This window comes from Clytia hemisphaerica, unplaced genomic scaffold (assembly GCF_902728285.1).
Source record: "Clytia hemisphaerica strain Z4C2 unplaced genomic scaffold, Clytia hemisphaerica genome assembly, whole genome shotgun sequence".
NCBI classification, from domain to species: domain Eukaryota; kingdom Metazoa; phylum Cnidaria; class Hydrozoa; order Leptothecata; family Clytiidae; genus Clytia; species Clytia hemisphaerica.
Genome location: NW_027104114.1, coordinates 2011321 through 2038875, shown reverse-complemented (window position 1 = coordinate 2038875; position 27555 = coordinate 2011321). Strand labels below are relative to the sequence as shown.

Sequence of the window (27555 nt, the reverse complement as noted above, 5' to 3'; positions counted from 1 at the left end):
ACAAAAATATTTTACATTGTATTTTAAGTTTGAAAAAGTCGATTCTACTTAGTTCTTTGTTTTCATATCTAACCCCCGTCTCAAAAGAAGTCCCAAAATCCCGAGATTTTGGCAGTCAGGCGTTCAAAACAAAGGCGTTTTTATTTTCCGCCCACTTACGAAATTCTCTTTAAAATAGGCATTTAAAATATCAAATTTAAAAATAATAGTATAAAACCTTATTTTCTACATTATAGTCCTTCTTCTAAAACGAAAAAACAAAATACACTAGAAAAATAAAGAAATTACGAGTGTTATCAAGCCACCCAAAATGAACTTTCATTCATCGTGCGTCATTGGATTGTTATACGTCACGATCTATTGTCAACCATTGTCCAATCCTGTAAGCGATTGAAATGCCGTCAGTAATAATCTGAGAAAGAGAACAATAACATTATGACATCACACAAATAAATTACGCTGGAGAAGTCCGCGAGGACAACACGCGGTCTTCACTTTTTTCCCTCGTATGTTTGGGGGGGAAACGAAAGTACTCTATATTTTAAACAAATCAATCCTTTCATACAACTTAAGTGTAAAGTTTATAGTTGACAGAAGCTTCATGTTCATTTTTGGTATATAAAATTAAATAAATTTTACCAAAAATGAACATGAAGCTTCTGTCAACTATAAACTTTACTCTATATTTTACGTATGGGGAAGTGTAAGAAAGATTTACAAAATAGAAAAGTTTCGTTTTGGGGTAAAGAATCAGTATTGTGAATTTAAGCGAGTTTCTATTTTGCAATTTTTCTACAGAGCCAAATAAAGATTTTTTCTATTGTTCTTGCTCGATTGCCTCTAAGGATAAGTTCCGTAGGTATGAGGCTATCGAGACAAAATGTGACGAATTTGCGCGGAAACAAAATTTAACATTTGTCTAGGCTGATTCGCCCTGCAGAAGATGAAAAAGTTTTGTCTTATGATAACAACTGCAAGCTTGCCTTAATTTTACAGGACTCTAAACCAAAACTTTCCAATGTTACCGTAGAACAGTTTAATATTGCCAATCTTCGTATTTTTTATGAATTACTTTTTTCTGGGAAGCTCTCTACCCTTCTTCATGTACAGGAATACCTCTCCTATATGCGATTAAGGTCTTGGAGCTGGCGACTAAGTACACATGGCAATCGGTGTTGCAATATGACGATGAATTTCGGATTTTGCAACACACATATGGGTTCTCATGGAGTACTGACCATAGTCACCTACATGAGGTTGTTCTCATACCTCGCTGGGCTGCAAAGCTACCTCGTGGGCTTGGGCAAAGCAGTGATACTTCCTCATCCAAAAACGATTCTTTTTTCTTAGGCTTTGCGGGTAACAATAAGGGTTCTGGTCCTGCCATTATGACGCATCTCTCCTCTGGTTCAGAGATTTGCCGAATGTTCAACTCGAGGAAAGGTTGTCAGAAGTCTCCCTGCAAGTTCACCCATGCTTGTAACCGCAAGGTTGGCTCTCAGGCTTGTGGAAAATCCCATCAAGGTTTTCTGCACCCTGGGAGTGGAGGGGAATCTCAATGACTTCCTTCTTCTGAGCCAGCTCCTTCTCCGCTTGATTCTGCAGTTTGGGACAAAGAATTACTGGATGACCCGGATCGTCAATTTTTATTTGATGGGGTGGTCAACGGTTTTCAATTGCTCCCAGCAGATGCTAAGATCAGCCCTGCGGAGATGGACAACTATAATTCTGCTGTTGGCCCTAGTTCTAAAGGAAAAGTTGAAGCCACTATTTTGGAAGAACTATCAGCCGGAAACTACATAATATCTGGTGAAAAACCAGTTATCGTCAGTGCCCTTGGAGCAGTTCCAAAGCCTGACTCAGAGGATCTCCGTTTGATCCATGACTGTTCTATGCCCTACGGTTTGGGTGTAAATTCTTACATTGATATTGATAAGCAATCTTTCCAGACTCTAGATGATGCCTGTCGGCTGATAGGGAAGGATTTCTTCATCGCTAAGATAGATTTGAGACACGCGTACAGATCTGTCCCAGTCCACCCAGCAAACCGAGATGCTCTCGGCTTGAAGTGGAAATTCAGTGGGGACGAGCATTACACGTATCTAAAAGACACACGTCTCCCTTTTGGTGCACGCAGTGCTCCTGGTATCTTTCATTGGTTGACCCAGAGCGTTAGGCGTATGATGCAGAGGAAAGGCTTTCCTTTGATCATTGTATATCTTGATGATTTCTTGATCATCGGGAGGAATCAACATGAATGTCAAGCTGCCTTTGATACATTGCACTCCCTACTTGTTTCTCTAGGATTCACAATCAGCCCTTCTAAGGTTGTTCCACCATGTCGGAAACTAGTTTTTCTTGGAGTTGAGATTGATACTACTACATTAACTCTCTCACTCCCTGATAAAAAGCTAAGTGAACTGAGAGACGTCTTGATGTCTTTTCAATCACGAACTCGTGCCTCAAAGAGACAGCTCCAGCAGCTGGCTGGACGTCTCAACTGGGCCTGTAAGGTCATCTATGGTGGAAGAACCTTTTTGCGTCGCATTTTGGACCTTATGGGTTCTTTACAGAAGCAGTCATCCAAGTGTCTGTTGAATGAGGAATTCTTTAAGGACATTGCCTGGTGGCTAGACTTTCTAGGGGTTTTCAATGGCCAGTGTTTGTTCCATGACACTAGGCCTGTTACTAAGGGGCCATTTGTTTCTTACCTCAAAACTTCCACTTTTGCCATCTTTCCCCCAAATGCCACCATCGTGTGAAACAAACGGAAACCGTGTTACCTTAAGGGAAGAAATTTTCGCGAGAAGAAATTTTCGCGGAAGAAATTTTCGCGGAATTTAATTTCGCGAATTTGGGGGTAATTCGCGAAATTAAATTTCGCGAAGCACACCAAAATTGTTAAATCGCGAAATTAAATTCCGCGAAATTCGATTTTTTTTCTTCTTATTTTATTTTGTTTCTTTTGACCAGGTATTACCAAAAAAGATGGACACAATTGATTTTTAAGCATTATAACGTGTATTTTTTATGAAATATAAACAAATATAAACAACTCCGTTATGCTTAAAAGTTAATCTAAGTTGATAAATTCTTCTCAATCGCGAAATTAAATTCCGTAAAACTTTTAAAATCGGCTCATTCGCGAAATTAAATTCCGCGAAATTTGCCATTTTGAAACTTTGATTCGCGAAATAAAATTCCGCGAAAATTTCTTCTCGCGAAAATTTCTTCCCTTAAGGTAAAAGGTGATGAAACAAATGGACCCTAACATCCACACAGATGCTTGTTCTTCAGGTATCGGAGCAGTGTTTGAGAAGGATTGGTTCTATTCTAACTTGTGGGTTGATGCTCCTTTCCTAGCAGGTTTGCACATCAACTACAAAGAGGCTCTTTGCATTGTGTTTGCCTTAGAACGCTGGGCTCCTTTTCTCAGTAATAAGGTAGTCCATATCTATTGTGACAACACTGCTGCAGTGGGCATGTTGAATAAGGGATCATCTCGCAACCCGCTCATGATGACTTACCTCAGGCGTCTGTTCTGGTGCTCAGCCACATACAACTTTCGCCTCAAAGTTTTCCATGTCCCGGGGGTCCTGAATGTTGTTGCTGATCATGTATCTCGGTTACATAAACACAAACATCTTGCAGCTTTTCTCCAGTATCTTTGTGACTGTTTCGATCAGTTTGATCCTTCCGATGACATTGTCTGGCACATGTCTGAGAACTGTTTCTTTTTTCTTCTTGGTTTATATGGGTCTGGCTCATGCCTTCGCTCTGCCTTTTAGAGATTGCGTCTTCGCTGCTGGCAGAAGTGCAGTTATATCGTGAAGCCACCTATGCTGTCAATACCCGCAAGGCCTACCGTACTCACCGAAAGGTCTATCTCCAGTTTTGTAATATGCTTAATATTTCGCCTGCTCCTGTTCAACGTGTTCACCTCTGTATGTATGCTGCCTACCTAGCACGGTTCCTGTTGCCGCAGTCTGTTTGTGTTTATTTGAATTTTGTTGGTCTTCTTCACCGGGAGATGGGTTTCCCCAACCCTCTCCTTGACAACTGGTTCCTGTCCTCTGTGCTCAAGGGTATTAAGCGATCTAAGGGTATCCCTCCCGTCCCCAAGCTCCCCATCACTGTGGATATCCTCTCTTTCATTCATTCCCAACTCAACCTCTTTGATAGCAAGCAGGCTTCCTTCTGGGCACTGTGTCTGGTCTCCTTTTTTGGTCTTTTCAGGAAGAGCCACCTTTTGCCGGTTTCCCAGAGGGACTTCTCGTCGAGTACCTTTCTCACTAGGTCTGATTTTTCGTTTGTTGGTTCCGGGGTGCATATCAGAGTGAGGTGGAGCAAAACCATCCAGTTTGGTCAACGTACTGTTACTATACCACTGGTTGCCATACCCTCTTCTCACCTCTGTCCAGTTTTGGCTGTGTCCCGTGCCTTTTCCCTCACCCCGGGAGCCCTTCCTTGCGATCAAGCCTTTTGTTGGAGGGATTCCCACCTTGCCTCGAATCGGATTTTTGTGTACCGGGATTTTATGTGCATCCTTCAGGCTCACCTCTCTCGTTCTGGGCTCTCACCCCGTCAATATGGGTCACACTCGTTTAGACGTTTGCTTTGGAGGCCGGGGTACCTCTTGACTCCATTGCAGTCATGGGTGATTGGAAGTCTGATGCAATGTACCTCTATTTACATATGCCCCTGTCCCAGCGCTTGCACGCCCAGCGTTCTATTTCTTCCTATATTTCATCTTTACCTAACTAACTACCACATTGGATGTGGACATTTATTTTATTCTAGTTTTTATTCCTGTACATATTTGCCATGTCATTGTCTTCATTTCAAGAACTGAAAATACCATGTAGATCACACTGTGTGCCTTCCTGCCTAGTCCCCCTTCGACCACTTGTGTTTAAATGGAATTCATGAAAAAATAAATCGGCACTTTTTAGTGAAACTAACATTTTTATAAACTATAAGAAATTATCTAAATTTCAAGCCATAGATAAAAAAATTTGAACCAAGCCAACCTTGAAAACTAATTTGAAGAACAACTTCCCAAGAAAAAAATCCACGGGGGAGAAGAAACCCACTAGATTTGCGCACTGCCGAAGAGGCCATTTTCCGGAGATTTTGCCTGAACTCAAACACTGACCCATTTACATGTGCGAAATTAATTTTACTTATATTGTAATCAAGGCCTAACAAATTGAAGCGCTCTCTCGCGAATTCAATGATGAAATTTTGTTGGTTGATTCTGGTCGCTGCACATTTATAGCAATCATCTTTTTGTTTCATTTCAACTTTCAAGTTTTTAATATAATGGTCTTAGGATCTTGAATTTTATCCAGGTAACTCTCATCCTTGTTGCTGCAAATACATTATGTAGATGACTGATGTTGTTTTTTCTGAAAACTTGATTTCCTAGTGTGACTAACTGACAGGGTCCACTTTTCAAACTCCAACAGCACGTCCTGTTGGTCATCAAGGTCAAAGTAATGAAAAATTTTCCTGACAGTTAGTCACACTAGGAAATCAAGCTTTCAGAAAAACAACATCATCTACTGGATGTATTTGCAACAACAAGGGTCAGAGTTACCTGGATAAAGTTCAAGATTCCAAGACAATTAATTAAAAAAATACAAGCACAATACTAATTGTGGAAAGTGTGATTTCACATTGTTGTTTTTTTTCGATTTTTTATAACAGTTTACCAGGAGTACTTTCAGAAAATTAAAAGAAACCTGGGCGTTAGTTGCAACTCTCAAAATGACGTTTACCATTGGCAACAAACCCAAAACTCAGGGATTCTGAGTTCTTAAGTATTGCTTGTTTTTAGGAGAGCAACAATTAGCATTTCATGATCAATTCTTAATTCTTCATTCTCTAGCTTTCCTTGATATCCGTCCATTGATATTTGCAAGAGCTCCTCAATTATAGTTTTGAAACAACAGTCCAGATAGCTTCTCTAGAATGATATTTGCTTTTTTAATTGGTTTTTAATTAAGAGGCCTCAAATGTTCAAATGGATTAGAAGACTAAGTTTGGTGTTGGAAATATTTGACAAGTCAACTTTTATCAAAACTTGCCACATTTAGCAAAATTAAAGATATTAATTACGTCCTTGCCAAAATTAAGTTTTTTCATAATTCTTCAAAGTACTGTATAACTCCTAAATATATTTACCTCAAAGCTGATTTGTAGACAAAAAATGACCAATTTATCCTGCCAATTGCCAAAGTCAATGTTTTTACTTCAAGTCATCCTCAAATTAATAAATTTATAATATAAGTTTTCTATGTGATACTTCTTTTCATGCATCATAATTATTCAACTTTTTGAACAATGAATTTTACTCCAAACTGCTTCAAAAGCTAATAGCTTTTTTAGATACCTTAAAATTTAAGGATATTGCTTTGTTAGAAAGGAATAGTTTCTTTTTACTGTATTTATAGGTTTTAGGAAGTCTGGTTACTTCTCTTGTTGGTTATTATACAACTGTCTGTTAAAACTTCTTGTTTACTCAGAAATCATACAGGTCTGTGATATTTTGGTGTGCAAAATGGCTATTTTGAAATAATTGGCATTTCTCTCTCAAAATTTGAGATGATTTGAACTAGTTCTGTTCTTTTATCCCTCTCTTACTTTTAGAATTATCATGCTGAGAATAGCACTGTGAGTTATTTTAACTTGAATCGCTAAATATCAATGTATGCAAAATACCAAGCACTAGAAATTAATTTAATTTTCTAAACATATTTGTTATCTTTTGACTGGGGAATAAATTCTTAAAAATCGTCAAATAAATTATTAAATATTTTCAAAGAAAATCTTTTAAATGACACTGTAAAAACATTAGATTTTTCTTTCTTCCTGTGAACTTTTTCATTCATAGGTTTTTTACTTTTCTCAAAAAATTTGCTAAAATTTGACATCATGAAGGTGAAGAAAATATTGTATAAAAATGGATCGCCGTAGTGTTGATGCATGGCTTTCTGCTCCTGTAGTCTTTATTTCAGGTCGATATAACATCAGTATCATATAATATGATACATGAAACTCTATGTTTTACTTTATTTATGACAGATAACAAAATAAAACAAAATTCTTGAATTTAAAAGGTTCATACTGAACGAGATGGGGCCATTGGGATGTCAATGGCAAACAGAAACCACTTAAATTTACATAAAGAAGAAGCTGACCCAATAACTAACCACGATGACTTTGGTGATGATAATCAAGGACTTGATGTTGTCGACCAAGGAATCTCACGCCAAAAACCACCACTGACTAACTTTGATACAGTTGACCTAGGGTTCACAAGGAAACCTGGAAGTGTATATCGGCCGGAGAAGGTAAAGACTTTTAATAACTGTTAAGGTGCTCCTTATTATTAAGATTGTGATTATAGATGTGCGGTCAGTGAGGTGTGAATCCATTTTTTCAAAGAATATTCTTAAGTATCAAGAAGCATTTTCCCACTTCTCACTCTGAAAATTATTATAGAGCTTTACTTAGAACTTAGGCCCATATTTCGAGCGATGGTTTTCATATGCGTCATTTAAATTTCTTGTTGTTTTGAAAATGTTTATGGATTATGGACGTACATACGTAACATACAGGCATTTATGATATTACCTTTTCCTCAAAAAGAATACGTAATTTAATGATTAGCCCATAGTATCCTCCCCCCCCTTTATAAAGGGGGGGGGGGAAATCAATTTTCCAGTTTTGAATGGGTGAGGGGGGAAAATGAAAATTTGAATAGTAAAGGGGGGGAAAAAGAGGGGGGAAAACATCGATAGTTGGCAAATTTGGTGGGGGGAAGTGTGAAATCACTTCAATTTTATCTCAGCAACCAAGGTCAGTCCACATGATATCATGTGATTAGATCATGATTGAAAATTAACCAATTTTCGTTCTATTTTGTCTAGTATTCCTTTTGCAGCAAAATTTTACGTCTGTGTCAGGTTGAAATTTGAGAAATTTATACGGGTATATGGGGGGGGGGGGGGGGGAAATGATATTTTTAGAATTTTCTGGGGGGAAAGCAAAAAAGAGGGGGGAAACTAAAAAACTGAAAAGTCATAGGGGGAAAAAAAGAGGGGGGAGATTTAAAAAAATCAAGAATTTGGTGGGGGGAACAAACCCTGGAGGACACTATGTTAGCCTCATAGTTTCCTTCATGTAAAGCTCTTAAACTTAACAAAAATAATGCTACTGAAAGGTATGAAACACAAAATCATGCAAAACAATTGAAAGGAAAATATACTCACATTTCAAGACGCCGTCATCCAGGCTTTACCTCCAGACGGCTTTACATCCAGCTCCAAGTACAGCTCCGGTTCGATTGTGTTAGAGTCAACTTTGATATCTTTCTATTCCCAGAATAAACCTTGCCGATTCACTGGATCTTATTATAGAAAATAGTACAAAATTGATGTTACAAGTTCAAAATACAGCTTGCTATATGCACACTGATACGAGCCAGAAAATTTCCTCTTTCACTTCAATCATCTTTTACTTTTCACTTTTTCGCCTTCTTCTCTCTCTCTCAGGCAGATCTTATCGACTGTTTTATCGCTGTCGTATCAATATGTACCTACCTTGGTGATATCGGAACAGACATTCTAGCAGCTTACAATTATTTCAACCAATCACAATGGAGTTGGTTTACACCGACCATCATCCTCATCATCCTTCCCTCCTTTGTGTTGCAATTGTTTTCAAGCAGATGGTATCATGATGATGAGCAAGGCCAAAGCACATTGTCCTACTTTCTTCATTTCTTGCAATTGAGCACAATCGAAAGGTTAGGAATTGTAAATGTTTCAATATGTAGTTTTAGTCAAAATCACGCAAACAAAAATAGTTTTGTGTCTCCCCGTATCAAAGAGATTGAACTAGAAAATGACACAAGTTAATTGACGATAGAATAATTATTAATATGTTCTTTGATATACACTATATGTAATTTGTTGTAGGTATATGAAAGCCTTTTGGTATGGTACAAAAACACTGATATCATCTAAACCAAAACAAGAAGATTTCTCTCGTTACTTAGAAGGCTGGCGGGATGTCACTCTACTAAGACTCTTCGAATGTTTCTTAGAGTCAGCACCCCAAGTAGTTCTCCAGTTATACATTTTATCGACTTTTGGCCGTCGAATAACTTTATTCCAAGACTGGGTGATTATCTCGGCTATATCATTGTCAATAGGATCTATCGGCTGGTCTATGGTTTCTTATTCACACGCTTTACGACTGTGTAACAAACGTAAAGGCTTTAGTATATGTGGGTATACGTTTCAAGTTATTTATCGATTAAGCATGATTTCTTCACGTGTTGCCGCACTGACTTTATTCACAACCGAGTTTGGTTGGATCGTCGTGCCTGTAGTATTTATACATTGGCTTGCCATGGTTATCTGGTTGAGTTACGAAGGTAGCGAGTTCTGTGCACATTCGAACCGATGTTTCCAGATTACCCTAGAGAGGATATTTGCTATAGTAATGGGTGTAGTATATGTGTTTTGCTTTATTAGCGTCAAGGAAGGAACGACTCGAGCTCGCGTTATGGCGTATTACATCATTTTCTTTATTGAGAACTCTCTCTTGATCGCTATCTGGTATCCGACACGATCTCAAATTGGTATCTTGGAGATCGGTGCAATAGTTTTCACTTGGGGTGGATTTCTTATTGGTTTATTGAGCATGTTGGCTTATTACAAATTCTTCCATCCTAAACAAGATATCACGGAAGGCTGGTGTAATTGTTGTTGTCGCAAAGAAGGCCAGAATTATGAATGTAATACCAGTTCACATGATAGCGAAGAACAAGCTACCCCGAAAATTAGTCCCGGCGATGAACGCTCAGTCCATAGTGAACGAAAAACACCTCATATGAGGCGCTCATTGTCAGTCGATGTAGAATTATCGACACCCTCTCCAAAACGAAGACGAGCTAAGATTGACTCACCGTCCACCAACGCTAAACAAAATGGGAGTTACGGTGCTACCGAAGAATCGCCTGTCCGCTTAAAGAAAGGCAACGATGTTTTGATGTTGGTTCCTGCGCAAAATGGTGGACATATTGTCAGTTATACGGTTGATGTGAAAAGATCAGTTTCGTTTGATCACTCTGGAAAGGTCAGTAAATTCTTTGTATAGAAACGTCTTTTAATTGTTAGTAATAATTTCTGTAAAGCTGTTAACACGGTATTAAACTTCCATAAACCCAAAATGGTGCAAACACTCTTGAAGACAACCTAAAGGGATAATCAGATGTTTTTAGGTTTTTTAGCTTGCAGAAACCTGTGGTCGTGAGTAAAACCTCCAAGTATTTTTTCTAACTATTTTCCAAAATCGAGGTATCACAAATTTCTGAAAATATGTTATTGCACGGTTCTCACGTCGAAATTCTATTTTTTTTATACTAAAAGTAAAAAAGCTTGTAACACATTCACATTCAAAATATCAAAACATCTGATTATTCCTTTAAACCTGTGAAATTAAGATACACTACAACAGTTTCGTCCGTAAACGCGATTCGTATTTTTCTAATTTTTAGTTTATTTGACTTTAGCAAGAGGATTCTTACTGCAGAAGGCACGCAGGACAAATTTTCAGTTTAGTTTGTTGACCAGTTTTTATTACTCTTCAAAGAGAAATTAATTTTTATAAAATTTCTAATTGTTTATATTGTTTGTCCGTTTGTTTCTATGATGTTTGTTATTCTTCTTCTGAAAAGACAATGATTAAAAAACACGTTTACATTTACTTTAGATTCGAAATAACAAACAAAATGGGTTGTTTGATGTCGACGATTAATTTCTGTAGTCACCATTTCATTTCAAATACTTTTACAGGGCTTAGAGAGACCTTAGAAAACCTTAAAACAAACGTTTTTTTTATACTTAGGAAAAATTTACAGTTAGCTTTATTTTTTAGATCTCTTATAAAAGAATAATAGCTTGTAATCTAGTGTATCAAATTCATAAAGATTTCTCCCTTCTGCGTCCTCTAGATTGCTTTAAGAAGTCTCTAAAATGTCTAATAAAGATGTTGTCATAATTCAGTGATTTTTCATGCGATATATCAAATTATATCAGAGAGAGGGGATGCTTGCAGCCTAAAGGGCTACTTAGACTACACAATATATTGACGAACAATATTCGACAATATGGTTTGCGGACCGTAATGTACGAAGTAAACAACTGGTACTCTATTATAAAAAGGAATTTTCTTTCTGTAAACAATCCCCCTTTATTGTTGGAATATTGCAAATCGAGCTGACAATATATTGCGGACACCTTTTCAATATATTGTCGACATTCAGCAATATATCATCAATATATTGCCTGACAATATATTGTGTAGTGTATGTAGCCCTTAACATTCTTTAAGAGAAATAATTTTAGGGATATTGTTGCGGCTATTACGCAAAATCGTAATATAGCTACTATGTGTTTATTTTTTTATAAAATTTATTAGCGTAATTTCATATTGACAGATTCATTATTGTAATTACTGTAACATATTGTTTTAAATTTGACTTATTTTCTTTCTTCTATTTATATGATATTCTCAATTGAAAAGAAAACTTTGCTCAAAGCATGTATATTATGATCATTTGAAGCCATTATTTTATTCGTCCAGTTTGTTTTTAAAATAATATTTTAAGAAGTATCCTTAAGTTAATCGATCATGTTGGAACTATGATATAATTTTTAAAGTAATTCAGGGGAAATTCTCTGAGTAATATTATGGCTTTTTAAAAGGATATTCACAAAATTAACGAGGCACATTCTTCGATCACAATATTTGCAAGGTGTACTTATTTGTTTCTTTTTGTCTTTTTGTCCCTCGCTATATCATTTGATGCTACTTCAATTTCATAGCGCTATATTTAGCCATATCTTTAGGACATTTGGAAGATGATAACTCGAAACCATAGATGAATTCTATGCTATGTAATTATATCAATTTTCGCGGAAATAATTTTCGCGTTTTTTGGTGTCTTCCGCGAAAATTAGTTCTACGAAATGTAATTTTTACTATAAATTCTTGAAAACTCCTAGGAAAACGAAAGAATTTCGACAAAAAGTGGGTGCAAACCACGAAAATTAGTTCCACAAATTCTAGTTCGCTTAAGGTAATCTAAATTGTAGAGTACCGCTTTTCAACACTTTTTAACACTTTTTTTCTTCGAGTAAAGGAAAGTGGAAGCTAAACACTTTTCCTGCCTAGTGTATCACCAGTTGTATTCTCTGGCGTGTATGTGGTTGAGAGGAGTATGCTTGAAAAAGTTTTTCGGCATGGAAAGCCAGGGACAAGACGATATATATTGAATTTTATAATAATCGTTAATTTTCACCTGAGTTTAATGTCAAATTTCAGAAAATCGTAAATGTAGCTCCCGATATCAACTTTATAAAGTGCCCGGTTTTTCATAGTCTACAAACAAACCAACGGGTCTACGGCTAATTTCAATTTAAAATTCATTACGCTACGCTACGATAAACGTGAGACACACTCTATGGTGGTACAGAGTACGATAGGTATTTATCTGGTACTCGATGTAGAAATTTTCTTCCGACACGCTAAAGCTCTGAAGGTCGGGAAAATATTATATATTTATATATTTTATATTGGCCCGCTGCCCGCTCCTTCAGAGCTTTATGGGCGGCCGATAAGGTATTTATTATCATTTTACTATACGCCGAAAGCGCCCACCTAGCAAGCAATCGTGGATAAAATAGCGGGAATGTTCTGTTTCACTTCAGGTAATATAAACAAAACACGAGATTTCAAGATGGCGGACAAAAAAAGGAGATCATCAAAATCTAGGCAACCTGTGGTTCCCATTCCAGCTGTAAAACCTACCTATGTAGTTCCAAAATGGTAAGAATATTTTTGCATGATGTCTTAAACCTTCAAGGATGTTTTTTGAAGGTGTTTAAGGCCATTGTTCATGCCCTTTAAGCGTCCGGTTATCGGACGTTTCCCCCACCTGAAGAATTACTAAAATATTGGTAAAAACAGCCTTTTTAGTGGAACAGCACAAGAAAAAGTGCCTTTTTTGGCCACCAACTGACGCTGCCTTGCCTTTCTAAAATATAGCCTGGCTAAACACAAGAAAATAAGAATCACCCGTCGAGCCATTTTTGTACAACGAAATACCAGGCGGTGTTGTCTCAATCCAACTGTTTGATTATGGAACTAATCGATCCCTATCGCACAATAGCTGTTCGATTACCAAACCCAATCAAACACCTATCGAACCAGGAAAACTTGCGTAAAGTTTGATGACTGTTCGATTATACAATTATAGTTCGATCGCAGTTCGATGAATACGATTGAGGTTCGATCAGTTCCAAGATCGATGAAGTTCGATTGGTTCTATTACATCGATTTATACCTTGCTGCCCAATTTTTTATTTATATTCCGAGGGCGTATCAGGCTGCATCATTTGAGGCTTGCGATCGCACACGCGCGCCTCCACACACGCCTAAAAAATTCCAGACGTTCGATAAACAGCACGTCTAAAAAACAACATTTTTATTGAGGCGAGCGATCAATCGCACGCCTCACTGAACCTAACAAAATCATTTTATTTACGCTTTTTACGTCATAGGTAAATGTTCTTTAAAAAGATTTTGTGAGATTGCGAAATTGTTTCGAAACAAGAAGAAGTGGAACGAGAATGAAGAGCCTTTTGTTCTTTGTAATCAACTCTCTCTGTCTTGTAAATAAATAAATAAAAACATAAATGACCATATAAGGGCAGTCATGTACTATCTTAAACAATATAAAGTAAGCACATTTTATTAAACCTTCTCTTAAAAAAGTTAAAATCGCGTGTTTTCAGAAGTCTTTTAAGAAGTCTGAAAGTTCATTTACGGTTAGGACTGCGTACTGAACGAACGTTTTAAACATGGCTGCTCGTGAGACCAAAAATAATTTAATATCTCTAAAAACGTTTTTAAGTTACGATGTTTCCCAAGTTATTGGATACTGTTGGATACGAAACTTTTGAGAGAAATGGAGGAAAACTTGTAAATTTTGTGTGGTGCAAGGTGTGTGCAAAGTATAAGAAAGAAATTCAAAACTCATCTACTATTAAAGGCTCAACAAAGACATCTGTGAAAGCTTTAATTGATGGAACGAACTCAGTTACAAAGCACCATAGGTAAAAATCTGTTTTATAGAACCCTGTATCTTTCATTCAACCAACGAGCCTCGCAATGAGTGTTCCTTTTGTCACTTTAAGTCTCATACTATTCTTATTTTTAGGGCAAATTTTGTGTATTTCTGGGCCTGTACCCTAATTTCATTAATTCATTAATTCAGCACTTATTCGACTGAAGACTCAAAAAATTGAGGATGTTTTCCAGGGTTTGTATTGGAAAAAATTGCCCATATTTTTCGTCATTGTTGAGCCTCATTATTCTTATAAAATTGTTCTGATAGAAAAAAAAGTGTTATAATGAATTGTTTTCTTAGATAACCCGACATATTCAGGGTTCTTGCCACCAATTTGCCTGCACTCTGGATAGCGCGGAGCCTCATCAAGAACGAGTATTATCAAACAAATCCTCTTCAACAACCCAGCCTAAGATTCAGTCGGCATTAAGAAAAGCGAGCGACGACGCTTACAAAAAGATGATACGGACAGCATACACAATGACAACGGAGTCTACCCTACCATCGAGGCAATTCAAGACCCTGGTTAAAGTACAAAGGGAAAATGGCACTAGATTAATCTATGGTAATAATAACTCGCAAAGAGAATAAACTAACCAAATCCGAGATTATTAGGAGCTTTGTTATTGTATTAAAACTTTTAGGGGACATCTAAACATCCTTTTCTATTTAAACATGCGTACACTGAAAGGTTTTACAGCATCAAATCATCATAATATTGGATCAACATAATTGTTGAATTGGTTTTACAGGTAAAGATGATTCACGTTCTTGCCGCAAATTTTTAACGGCTATAAACAAAGCAGTGACAGAGAAAGTAGCTGTTATCATTGCTAGCTCTAGCTTCTTTGGGATTCTATCAGATGGCAGCCAAGCTCGAAAAACCCAAAGTGACAAAGAAATGGTCATGGTGCGTCTCGAGAGAAACGGTAAGTTTTTGTTGCTTATAAACTAGCATAATATCAGCACACTTGTGTAACTTTTATCTGGCTCTAGTTGTCTGCCTTTTGGAAACATCTTAGGGAGTAAAGAGTTAACAGCTGGTGTTCCTTTTTTAATTAAGAAGTTATCCTTTATACAGTCAAATTAAAATGAAAGATTTTGTTGAACTGGGGCTGTTGTTATTCTTTTTTCTCCGCATCATCATTTCTTTATAAAAATGTTACACCCCTGCATCATTTTAACATTCTTTTTATAAAATTTTGTTTAACGTCATAAGATTTGTGTACAGAATCTCTCTCTCTATATTTTGTTTAAAGAACTTTTTTTCTTCTTGTTTACTGACGTCATAAATATCTTAGACATATTTTAAGGCTCATTCATTGTCTACATTTCTTCTTCTTTGCAATTTTCTTATCTAATTAATCTTTCAAGGAATGTGCCTTCGCCTGATCGGAAATTTCTCAACCTTTTAATCTCTCAACATAAAGAAGTCCTTGTTTTTCTTTTATAAGAAGTCTGTACTTTTTGTTATTTGTCAAATGAAGTTAATGTCTTTTTCATTTAATAGGGGTTCCGAGCTACTTTTGGGCATCTCTCATCGAAATGGCAGAATGGGGAGGAACAGATACTGAATCACTCAAATCTGCGATAGATAACATTTTTGATGAATCTAAAGGCATATACCCGCTGTCTGATTATCAAACTAATCTTGTTTCAGTCACTGCTGATGATGGTGCAAGTGTAAATACTGGTCGTCTGTCTGGACTGATGACTCGATTAGGTGAAGGAAGAGAGTGGCTAGTCAAAATACACTGTATCAACCACAGGGTAGAGTTAGCTGTCAAGGAAGCCTTCTCTGACAGTGTCTTCAAGGACATAGATTCTTTCTACTTGACAAATTTCTACCTGCTGAGAGACTCTGGTAAAATAAAGAGTGAGGTCGAAAAAGCATGTGGAGTCTTGGGAATCCAGCATTATACCTTGCCAAAAATGGCAGGAACAAGGTTTGTTGGCCATCGAAGACGGGCCTTCACAAGCTTCCTCAGTACTTGACCAGCATTTATTTTGGCTTATGAAAATGTTGAAGCTGACAAAAAGACTAAGCCTCAAACAAAGGCAAAGATTCAGGGTATTTTAAAGAACTTCAGGAGTTACAGATATAATAATATTAACATGTTGTTATCTTGATGTTCTTGAAAAGATCCCTGCTTCAAAAGTGTTTGAAGGTGAGCTTTTGTTGCCGTTTGAAATCGATTCCTCAATCAAATTGTCTTCAGCATACCTAAAGGAATACTCAGAAGGTGATGTTGACAACACAGAAACGGAGATTGATAGCCACCTTCAAAACTATGTCCTTGTGCCCTCTGATAAAGGAGGTTTCAGTCTGAAAGGTCACTTCGATTCTCCTGGGGACAAATTGAAACTGTTGGTTAATCAAAAACCAAAAGAAATTAATTTCGACCGATTTGAAATGACAAATCTATCCCCGGCCACCATAACTGCTGCTCAAAATGCGAGGGCGGTTGTTGCAAACAGCTTGATTGAGCTGCTCAGTGAAAGAATTGCCAACTTGAAGGAGGAGATTTTTAAGGTTTTAGGGTGGTGCAATCCTGAAACTTGGTCAGATGAGAAGGTGTTTGGAGTTGACCAAATTAAAGAGTTCGCAGAGCACTTCAAAACACCTCTGAAAACCAAGAACTTCCATCTTGAAAGTGCTCTAAGAGACTGGAAGAAAGTCAAGGTCCATGTTAAACAAAACCTTTTAATGAAAACAGCAGCTGAAGTTTGGAAGAGTGTTCTTTTATATAAAAGAAAGGTATTTCCAAACTTCTGTTTGCTCCTTGAATTAATGTTTTGTTTATCAGGGTCTAATTCCAGTGTAGAGAGGGCATTCAGCATTCTCACCTTAATGCTCTCTGATCGGAGGCTCAACACCTCTCATGAAGTATTAGAAATGAGAATGCGAGTGAAAATTAATGATAAAAAATTGGTCGAAACAAGACAGAGATGAGATTTTAGAGAGAGCTTGCCAAATTTATCTCTCTACCACAAGAAAAAGAAAGCTCGATGATAACAATGATGAAACTGCTTCCTCACCCAAAAAGCAGAAAGAGGTTGAATCAATTGAGCTTTCTGATGACGAAGACAGTGATGTTCTCGATACTAATGATGATAATGAATCTATTAATGATGACTACTACGATAGTGAAGGTGAAAACAATTCTTCTGACGATGAATGACTTGAAAATATACCTAAAGTGAGGGATTGAAACTTTGATAACCTTCAGCAAACTTTCTCTAGTTTTAATCTTTTGTCTGTAACAACAAAAATAAAAATAAAAGATTATGAAATGTATTCGGAATATATTAGTTCATTTCATTTTTTCTGGTTTCTCAATCTACCCTTTGCTTCGTTTAAGTTTTGAAATTAGGCCTGAAATTTGAAAATTTTTGACCACACGCCATCACTCGCCTAAATCACACTAGACGTGCTATAAATCACACGCCTAAAACCAGTTAAAATGAAGTCAGGCGTGCGGTAATTTTTTCAAATGATGCAGCCTGGCGTATTGGTGGCCGCCCACTGGCCATTCTCAGGGGCCATCCTATATCTATCCCATCTTTAATTTGTAAAAAAAAAAGATTTTAATTTTTATTACTTTCTTTAAAGAAAGTGTCATCTCTATTATTTCAAATGAGCAATAATGAGTGAAGCATACAGTGCCCTCAAGTGAGTTACAGCGTGTCCAAGGTAAAAGTGAAACAGTTCCACTCACTTTCAAAATGTCAAACATAGCTGGAAAGAAGCGCCTTGTGATGTAGATCAACGAGATAGGTGTATGAAAAATTTAACTTGAGGCTATAAGAAGTTATAGCCCAAAAACCTGTATTATGACGTCATAAACATTACGTAACATTACGTCACGAAACTTAGAATTTAACAGCCAGTTTTTTAAGAGCGGGGCAGGTCCAATAGTTTGAAACTTAGATTTTTTTCATTTTTTGATATGTTGTTAAGTACAAAGAACTGAGTAAAATCCCAAAATATTTTGATCTGAAAATCCATAATTTGAAGTTATTGTCATTTTTTGGGCATTGCACTTAAAAAGTCTTTTGACATGGAACCATTCTTTCTAAAATCCAAATAAGGAATTGATTTTTGGTGATTCTGAAACTATGGCCAGTAAACTATACAATTTTCAAAAAAAATCAAAATTTTCAAAATGGTAGCTGGAGTTATGATGTCACAAAAACACTACAAATTTGATTTTAGGGGTATTTTAGAGCCATCTGACCTGTCCCAGGGGAGTTTGTTACTGCTCAAAACAATAATTTCTGGTAGTTTAGTCCCTGGTCTATTCATTTGAAGTGATTGCAATAAAAAATTCTGGCCCTACTGGCTCCTAGAGGCCTGAAAAGCCAATGAGGTCTCAAAAAAGTACCAACTTTGGCCCAATTTTCCTAGCAATCCCAACATTGTCTGACCTCCAACTCTTCTGTTCCTGAAAGACAACCGCCTGGTCTTTTAGGATCAAAAGATAAACCTATGTGGTCTCCTACCATTAATTTTTCATCTTGACTTAAAAAATTTCTTAACATTGCTCCAAAAATGACTAAAATTTGGGATATTTTGGCCCATTGGCAAACTTCAAAGGGGTCTAGGTCACTGAATTTGTTATAATATAATGGCTATGATGAATCTTTTATATAAAAACAATGAAACTTTAGAAGTGAAAAAAGTTGTCAAATGTGCTTTTCTGAAAGGTAAAGAAAAGTAGAATTAATCCGACACAATCATCGAACCACATTGAACTTTCATTGAACCACATCGAACTCATCGAACAAAAAACACTCATCGAACTAAATCGAACTTATCAAGAAATTTTCGTAAAGTTCGATAGCTGTTCGATCGGGTTCAGTAATCGAACAGCTATCGTTCGATCTTGTTGGATAAAGTTCGATGGTTCGATAACGAAAATCGGTTCGATAGGGTTCTGTTGACACTGCCTGGAAAATACTGTCAACTGCTCTAACTTAGCGACTCCAGAAGTCTTGCAACTTTTGTTGACGTCAAACCAAATGTTTCATTTTCATTTTTCCGTGAACTTTGAACCCTTTGAACTTTTTTTCTATGTATGCTAAAGCGTTCCGGTTTTTACTAAAAGAAAGACCATGATCTTAGCTTTCCAGCGTTACAGATAACACTGTGGACACGGGCTAGATGGCAAATTGGTAAAATGCCGAACGTTTTGCAACATTTTAAAAATTGTTTACCGATGGGAGAAAAAATTGCAATTACCGTGAGTGGTCCTAAATCCGACAGCCTTGCCTAAATCCGATGGGGTCTTTCAAAGATACAAACTAAAATATAAACAAATCTCTCTCACCGTGACGCAATGAAGATACCAAAGTGTCAACTAAACTGAGAGATTTGATACACTGAACCAATTGAACCAAATAGAAATAACAATGCTTCCTAATACAAAACATAATTTTTTGTTACAAAATTGTTAACTTTTCAAACACGAGCAACAGATTCAGAATAATAGAGGTAATTATTTTTACAAAACTCACACTTTTTTTATCACATTAATTGACATTTTGACATTATAGTAATCTTCTTAGATGTTTTGTTTCGAGAGTTCTTGCAATAGTTTATTGCTCAACTTGGAGAGGGAATGTTTGTAAACATAGAATTTTTTTCATAGCAGTCATTTGAGGGGTCGGATTTAGGCAGGGCTGTCGGATATAGGACCACTCACAGTATCGATGAACAAATGTTTCTGGAAATGGAGGAAAATGTATTTGAAGGCTGAAACTTTGTATGTTTATCAGAAAAAGGGTGAGGAATTCAAATTCACATTCGCTAATTTTAGTTCTTTCATTTTCATGTAGTTTTTTTCACTTTTTTGCTTCTTTTGCATGGGAATATCCCAAAAAAAAGTTTTTATTTCAGTCGAAATGGATTTTCTTTTCATTTGGGGTTTCTCCTTTCAGAAAAACTTATTCTTTACTTATAACTTTTTGTTCCTCCATTTCCAGAGGCCCCTTGAAAATGGGTCATACCACCTTTTTTGACTCATTTCAAGCTTTTCCAAGCTACTTTTCTTCAAAAACAAAAATAAAACAATACAATGTCTTCTTTTTTCAAAAAATGATATATCTTTCGTTATTTTGATAAATATACTAAATATTTTACAAATATTTTTATATAGTAATATTATATCACCATCAAAGAATTCTCCCTCCAAATTTAAGGTCTCTAGCTACACTAGAGAAAGAGATATGCAAAATTGAAGAAGCGTGATTGGAAAATTTCTTTTTTTTCTTTTTTGACACATCTTTCGAATTTTTCTAAAGCTATTTTCCTAACCTTTTTTTTGACATTTTTAGTCAAATTTTTGACACTAAAATTTGAATATATTTACAACCACTTATCCTCTGGAGGCCTATGACCCCTCATTTTCTTTCTTTTTCAAAGCTCTACAAGATAGGATAGGTTTTGAAAAAAAATTTAACTTTGTGTGTGGGACTATCTGACAAAACATGGGACGGTAATTCGGCCACCATTTCACCGAACCTCCAAAGTCATTTGATGTGAGTTAATGAATGGTGTATTAAAAAATACACGATTTCTCTTTCGCACAGAGTACCGTAAGTTAGTCTAATATCGAAATCCCTCTTCTAATTTCGACAGCGACACCCTTTCTTTAGAGACAGGAATAATATGAAAGCTTGAATCCCTGATTGAAAAAGGATTGATCCTCTCTGACCACTAAGCAAAGAAAAACAGTTTCAACTTTTCTATAAATTTCAGCTGAAAAAAAGGGTGTCTGAATTAGAGGAGGGATGTCGACATTAGACCAAGTTACGGTAGGGGCTTTTAAATCAAAATATGAAAAAAATCTGTAGTGGAACACACGCAAATGTCTTAAACAAAGAAGACCAAATTAGTGGCAAAATGATGGAGCGTTTGACGTCACTCGGTCGACAACGACCAATCGTCCCAAGTTAGAGCAGTTGACTAGATCTGCTGCGCTTTGTGGATTGAGTTTGCCAGGTGGTGGGTTTTCTTTTGAAACTGACCAGCATACCCCATTTTCTAGGATGGCTTTGTTTCTTCAAATTATCTGCTGTTTGTTGACGTTAAACAGCAGATAATATTTTTTAGATAAAGGATATCAACAAGTATTCACCTGATAATGATTTTTAGATGATGACGTATTCAATATGAACATCAGATTTTCTAGGTCAGGCAAAAGGGGGAAACACTAAAAGATAAATTTTCAACAAAGGGAGCCATCAAGCGGTACATCAGATAAGATCTTATTTTCGGGCGGACAACACGGGATTTCCTAGGGAAAAAGCTTTCACCAAAATTCAAAATTTCCAAGGCAAGAGAAGAAAATGTATGAATTTCCAAGGCAATTGAATTTAAAACGGCAAAAAAGAGTGGAATTTCCGACGCATTTTGCGAATGTACATGGTTTTCATCAGAATTTTCGACCACCCCTGGAAAAAAAAAATTATTTCCAACTGTAGAAAACTTTTTAAAATGTACGTCGTCCGACGGGGGTAACGAAAATTTTCTGGAATGGCTCAATGGAGAATGGTGGAACAGCAGATGAGAAAAACTGAGGAGGACAGAACTGCAGATTGAATACACTTTTTCTAGGAACAGGAAGTAGATTTTAGCTGAACAACAGATTTAGAAGGGGTCCTAAAATTATGGTTGAGCAGCAGATATTCAAAAAAAGTTCGTCGCCAGATGCTTCTGGAAAATCAGAAAAAAAATGTCCCCTGCCTAGATTTTATTAATTTTCTAATTTTTATTAATTTTCTAATTTTTCATCCTGTGCATATTTCATTTGCAAGTTCCACTTTTCGCCTCATTTTGGTCTAAAATTGACCATAAATAGCATCTTCTGCGTGAATTATCTTGAGTTAGGTAATGAAATCGGCTATATACCCGTTCAGAAGTCTTCTATATAGTTTTTCGAGAGCTTTCGAATGGTATACTTGATAATGTCTGAAAATGAGTTTGAAATTTTCAAAAAATTTCGCCCTTAGGGTTTTGCCTGGGGAAAAAAGAAATGTCCCAAAAGGGATGTTCCACAAGTGGGATTTTAGGGGATTTTTTCCTGAGGCATAACCATCCTATAGAAAAGGTCTGGAGAAAGTTTCAGCTAGATCTTATTTTTTTCCCGTAAATTATGCTAAACGACCCCACTAAAAGTTCAAGTTGGTCAGCATTTCAAACATTAACTGACTTGTCTTAATTGAGGTTAAATTTAAAAAAAATTGAAGGACATTAAAAATGTACCAAAAGAAAGACCTTTGATAGTTGGATTCAGCTGTATTTTTATAATTTTTTGTCCCATCATTTTTAGGGCAGGCAAACCACCAACTGGCATGCATTTGGATGTTTTGAAAGAAGGAAAGCTGATTGAGGTATGACCTGTTTTACTTTACAATATTTGGTAAAAGCACAATTTATGGTTTTACATATTTTTTATAAGCATATTTTTTTTTGGAAAACAGGCTCAATTATGCTTAGCTATGTTTTGGAATCAAGCTAAAATTATTTTTGTGATATGTAGATTCTTAAAAAGATTTAAGACTTTTAGTGTTAAATACTTGATAAAAGATCTCGAAAAATCTTCCCAAGTACACAACCCACCAATGACCAAAGCTAAGTGATATGCTTATTTTTTCACCAAATCTAGGTCTCTACCACGTTGAGAAAAATGTAAACTCTTAATAGATAATTTTTAAGATAAAATTTAGCATTTTGGCTCTTTGAAAGTCAGATTTCTATTTCTGAAGAAGAGTGATGTGTTGAATGGTGAGAAGACTATTTTGTGAAGAAGTTTGATGAAACTAGACAGGGGTTAAAGAATAAAGAACGTGAGTTTTCAAAGGTTTGGATTTAAAGATAAAAATTACCGCTTCTCAAAGAAATGTTAAAGATCCTTGACCTAGATATTTACTTTATTTAATAGAAAACGTCGAAATACTATACGTCATACAGATTATTTTTTTTGATAATCAGAAAGAAACGTATTTTTCTCGTCTGTCCTGGTGTCTTCTTGGGAATATTCTGCCAAACTTTTTGAAAATATCACACCGATTATTCTTCTTCATCACGTTGAAATACAAAAAAGAGTTGATCAGCGGGTTCAATACTATCGGTATAATATAAACTATTTCATTATCCGGTACATCACCTTCTATCACGCGCAAAATTCGACCAGTATATACGAATACAGTACAGAAGATAGCAAGCGGAAGCCAGCAACATGAACAAGCTACCACTATGCTAATAGCTAGAACGATAGACCGTTTCTCTTTGGCCCTTCGGATATCACTATTGGCAACTGAATTTGACTGTATATGACTTTTTCTCATTTTATACCAGATTAGGAAATAAGCTGCCAATAAAATGACGAGTGTAGTATAAATAAGTGCTGGGATGATTTTGTATTCTAATTCTCCCTGTTCTTGTGAACGGTATCCATACGGGTTATCCCGAACGACTTCACTCAAATACACATGAACTACACCGTACATAATTATCGAATATTTTAGCCAATCTATATCAGTTTCATTTGTTTGATGGAGTAATTCTAAGAGATATCTAATCGATACTGTTTTTTTAGTATTTAAAAGCTTTGTCTCTATGTAAGAGATTTTCTGCGATATCTCATAATACTTGATGGATACGATATCGTTGCTTCCATCGTCAGATACCTCTCCAATGTAAAGAGAATGGAATGGATGATCTGCGGTTAAGAAAACATTCAGAAAGACGAGTATTAAAGAGGTCATCCGTGCTAAAGCACAAACAATGAAAGCATATTTCTTTTTCATGGTACGGTGATAGAAAGGGCGTGTTACAGCTAACACTCTATCCACTGTAAGAGCTGTCAAGCTAAAGATTGACATCACAAGACTCTAACTACTGCGATATTAGGATACATTGATAGCGGTGAAAGCCAATTATAATGTTTTTGGGGGTCTGTATGGAAATGCTCCATATGCAACACAAAGTCTTGTTGTGAAGTCTGATAAAGCCAAATTCAACAAATAAATATAGGACTTGTGTGTCTCTCTTCTCATTTCTCGACTGTGAAGAAATATTTCAATGAGGCTCAACATTATAGTTAGAACACCGACAATGATGCTGATTGTATGAAATGGTGCGTTATGTTCGAAGAAATTACCATACTGGCAGCCTTCTTCTAAACTGTACATCACAGAGTTTATTTAACTAAGACCGAGGAAATAATGACAATGTTTGATTTTTCTTTTATAGAAATTCATTATTGACGGGAAAACACATTTCTTCTTTGGACGGCAACGAGAATTTATCGATTTCACCATCGACCATACGTCATGTTCAAGAGTGCACGCGGTCATGGTTTACCACAAACATTTAGAGAGAATGTTCCTTGTAGATCTGGGAAGTAGTGAGTACAGTAGTTTTTATAAGCAGGTCGCTAAGTCCTCAATTTTTTCCCTATCTAATAAAGTAAAAGCTTCTTAGATATAATCTAACCAAGCCAAATAATAGCCCTTGACCCAATAAACATGATTATGGTTTGATATCAGGGCTGGTCAAAGCAAATTTTCCAGAAAATGAGCTTGAATGCTATTAAACCACAACCCTGACCTGAAAATTGGAGTTGTTTATAAAAAAAGTGTACTGTTTGTCCATAAATTATCGTACCCCTCCCCCAGCTAGGCAAACTGAATACTTTTAGGACATATGCGTGATGTATTTTAATTTAGAAGTGTTTATTAATGAAGTTTGATGACATCGAAGGTGATTTGTAGTCTTTAGGTAGAACATTCGGGTACGGTGAGGAAGGGTTCAATCCCTGACGGGACTCCAAAATAGTTCTTGATACCTGTTAAAGAGAAGGATCAAGGGTAAGTGGGGTAACCGCCTTTACCTTCGGACTTCGGGTAGGTTATCGAAAGAGCAGCCACTGGGTCGCCTTTTGACTGCTATTTCGATCACGATTAACATCACGATCAACGTTGGTTTATAAAAATTTTATCCTGGCGGTTAATATCAAATAAGGTCTATTATAATTATCTTCTTATTGTTTTTTATCCATGATTGCTTGAAATCGACTGGTCATATTTTTGACGATATGCTGTCATATTTTGTAGGCTATTCAAGAATCGTTGGGGGACTTGGGTTTGATGTCTAAGGATTTATCCAAAATTTTAACGAATCACCGGGGGGGGGGGATGACCTCCTCGAATGAAGGAGTAGCGGCTAAATTTCTTTCCGGAATATACTAATTATACTAATAATACTTTTTTTACAGCTCACGGGACGTTCATGGGATCAATAAAAGTGGAAGCCAACAAGCCAATGCAATTACCGCTCGACGAATCGTTTCATTTCGGAGCATCAACAAGAACGTGGTCACTGCGTGAAAAACCCAACATTCCAAACAGCGCGTTAGACATGTCACTCAACACATCGACGAACACAGAAAACAACGAAAATGATGTTTCATCCGTCAGTTTGCTTGGTCTACCAGAAGCTGAGAACGAACTTCATGTAAGCTGCCAGTAGACCATGTCTTATCTGAATTCCTTATAAGGGAAATGCTAGTCTTATTAAGTAAAATAAAATCGGATTGTGATTGCTTTCTGCACACCACGCTTATGCTCTAAAGGGACGTGTTAAAACAAACGATCTGTCGAAAAATCTATCTCGTTTTTTAAGGACCGTGCATCGTGACAATGGACTAGGAATGACAACAAAGTTGCGTGTTTTTATAAATAGGGCGCCCTATTTGTAAACACAATAGGGCGCCGTATCAAAAGAAAATTATGACCTTACTTGTATAAGAGACTCTAATCGAGTGTGGATTGAACCTGACCTATGTAGTTAATGTTTATAGTGTAGATGATGTTTTCTAGTTATTTTCCACCCTTTTTAAATGTCAAACTACACTCGTGCCTGCCACTGTTGTTATAGGATTTAACAGAATTCAACACGGCACACAATCGACGAATTTCAACACTACCCATCGACGAAGGGAATCTTAACCAATCACGGAAGCGCAAAGGGTGCAATGTTTCGTTCAACAATGAAGAAGAAGTTATCAACCCTGGTAAATAAATTGCTTGATTTTTTTCGTTATCTTCACTGTCAAACAGGTCAGAGTTTAATCAGATATTGTAACCACTGAAAAAGCAGCGTTCAAAGTTCTTCCGTTTCAGACGGATGTCCGTCTCACAGAAGTATATAAAGAGGCTTTTCCGTTTCAAAATTCTACATAATTCACCAACATTTCAAAAATGTGTGCTAATTTACTGTGTAAAATCCATTTTCTGTCTCAGACGAAAAACCTTGCTTTGACCACTGAGGAAAGGTTCCTGTAAATCTGTTTAGATCTTGTTATGTGTACTCGTTCGTTCTTTTGTTCAAACTTTTTTTTCTTTGCTTGTAGAGGATGTCGACCCATCTATCGGACGTTTTCGTAATTTGGTCTCCACTGAAATCATCATACCGCACAAAGTAAGTTCAATATTCGAATTATTCTTTGAAAGTTATGGGGTTGAAAAAGTTCTTGGTAAAAGCGACCGTGTAGAAACCTAGAATTCTGTATTTGATTGTCTTACTTTTGACATGCTATCATCCATCTAGGATGATTGTCATAGGGGATAATAATTTTCCTTAGATTCTATCATGTTGACTTGTTTTTCTGACTTTACTTAGAATCACATTTTTCATAGCTATATTATAAGCTGTTTATGCATTAATCTCTAAGAAATCGAGAACGGCGAGTAACTCATCCGACGACACTCACAACAACGACAAAACGCGCGATCAGTCTGAATCGCATCACGATAATGACATCACTAGCCCCACTGTCAAGTCATTTATTCCTCGCATCACATCCGCACCTGAAGTCGAAGAACCCAGTCTATTTGCTGGTATACGAAACCCTGTCCACGTGACAGCCGAGGAGCGACCGGCAGAACAAATCGAACGACCCTCGGGCCCCATGAAAAAGAAATACGAAAAGGAAGCATGGCCCGGACGAAAACCAAAAGGACAACAAAATTTATTGAGTGTTTAGGAAACACTATAGTACATTCTCTTTTCAAGGGTAATATTTTCAACAGACGTTGAGAAATCAATAGTTTTAGATGGATCAAATCTTTTTGTACATATGCTTTTTTTATTCATTCGTATTTGCTCAGTAGTAGGATGATTAGAATATTAATTAGAAATTTATGGAAAACGAAATCGAAAAAGCTCTGAGGTGTCATTCATGACTGAAATATTTCTGTAATTCGAGATAAAACATTGTTCCCTTTAGCTGGAAAGTGATCTGAAGTGGTATAAAACACTCACGAACTTTTCTCTACGAAGA

General features: G+C 36.5%; 2 protein-coding genes across 2 annotated transcripts; both read left to right on the top strand.

The window, feature by feature from the left end:
- Positions 1–7055: 7055 nt before the first annotated feature.
- LOC136813459 (XK-related protein 6-like) lies at positions 7056–11129 on the top strand. The gene is made up of 4 exons (XM_067069980.1): positions 7056–7355; positions 8559–8812; positions 8985–10149; positions 10786–11129. Exons 1-4 carry the CDS (start codon positions 7152–7154, stop codon positions 10828–10830), a joined length of 1668 nt encoding a protein of 555 aa, XP_066926081.1. The 5' UTR covers positions 7056–7151; the 3' UTR covers positions 10831–11129.
- A 1637-nt stretch (positions 11130–12766) lies between these two features.
- Positions 12767–27428, top strand: LOC136813457 (nuclear inhibitor of protein phosphatase 1-like). The gene is made up of 7 exons (XM_067069979.1): positions 12767–12903; positions 22540–22600; positions 24465–24618; positions 25489–25727; positions 26151–26286; positions 26626–26693; positions 26947–27428. Exons 1-7 carry the CDS (start codon positions 12767–12769, stop codon positions 27256–27258), a joined length of 1107 nt encoding a protein of 368 aa, XP_066926080.1. The 3' UTR covers positions 27259–27428.
- Positions 27429–27555: the final 127 nt, after the last annotated feature.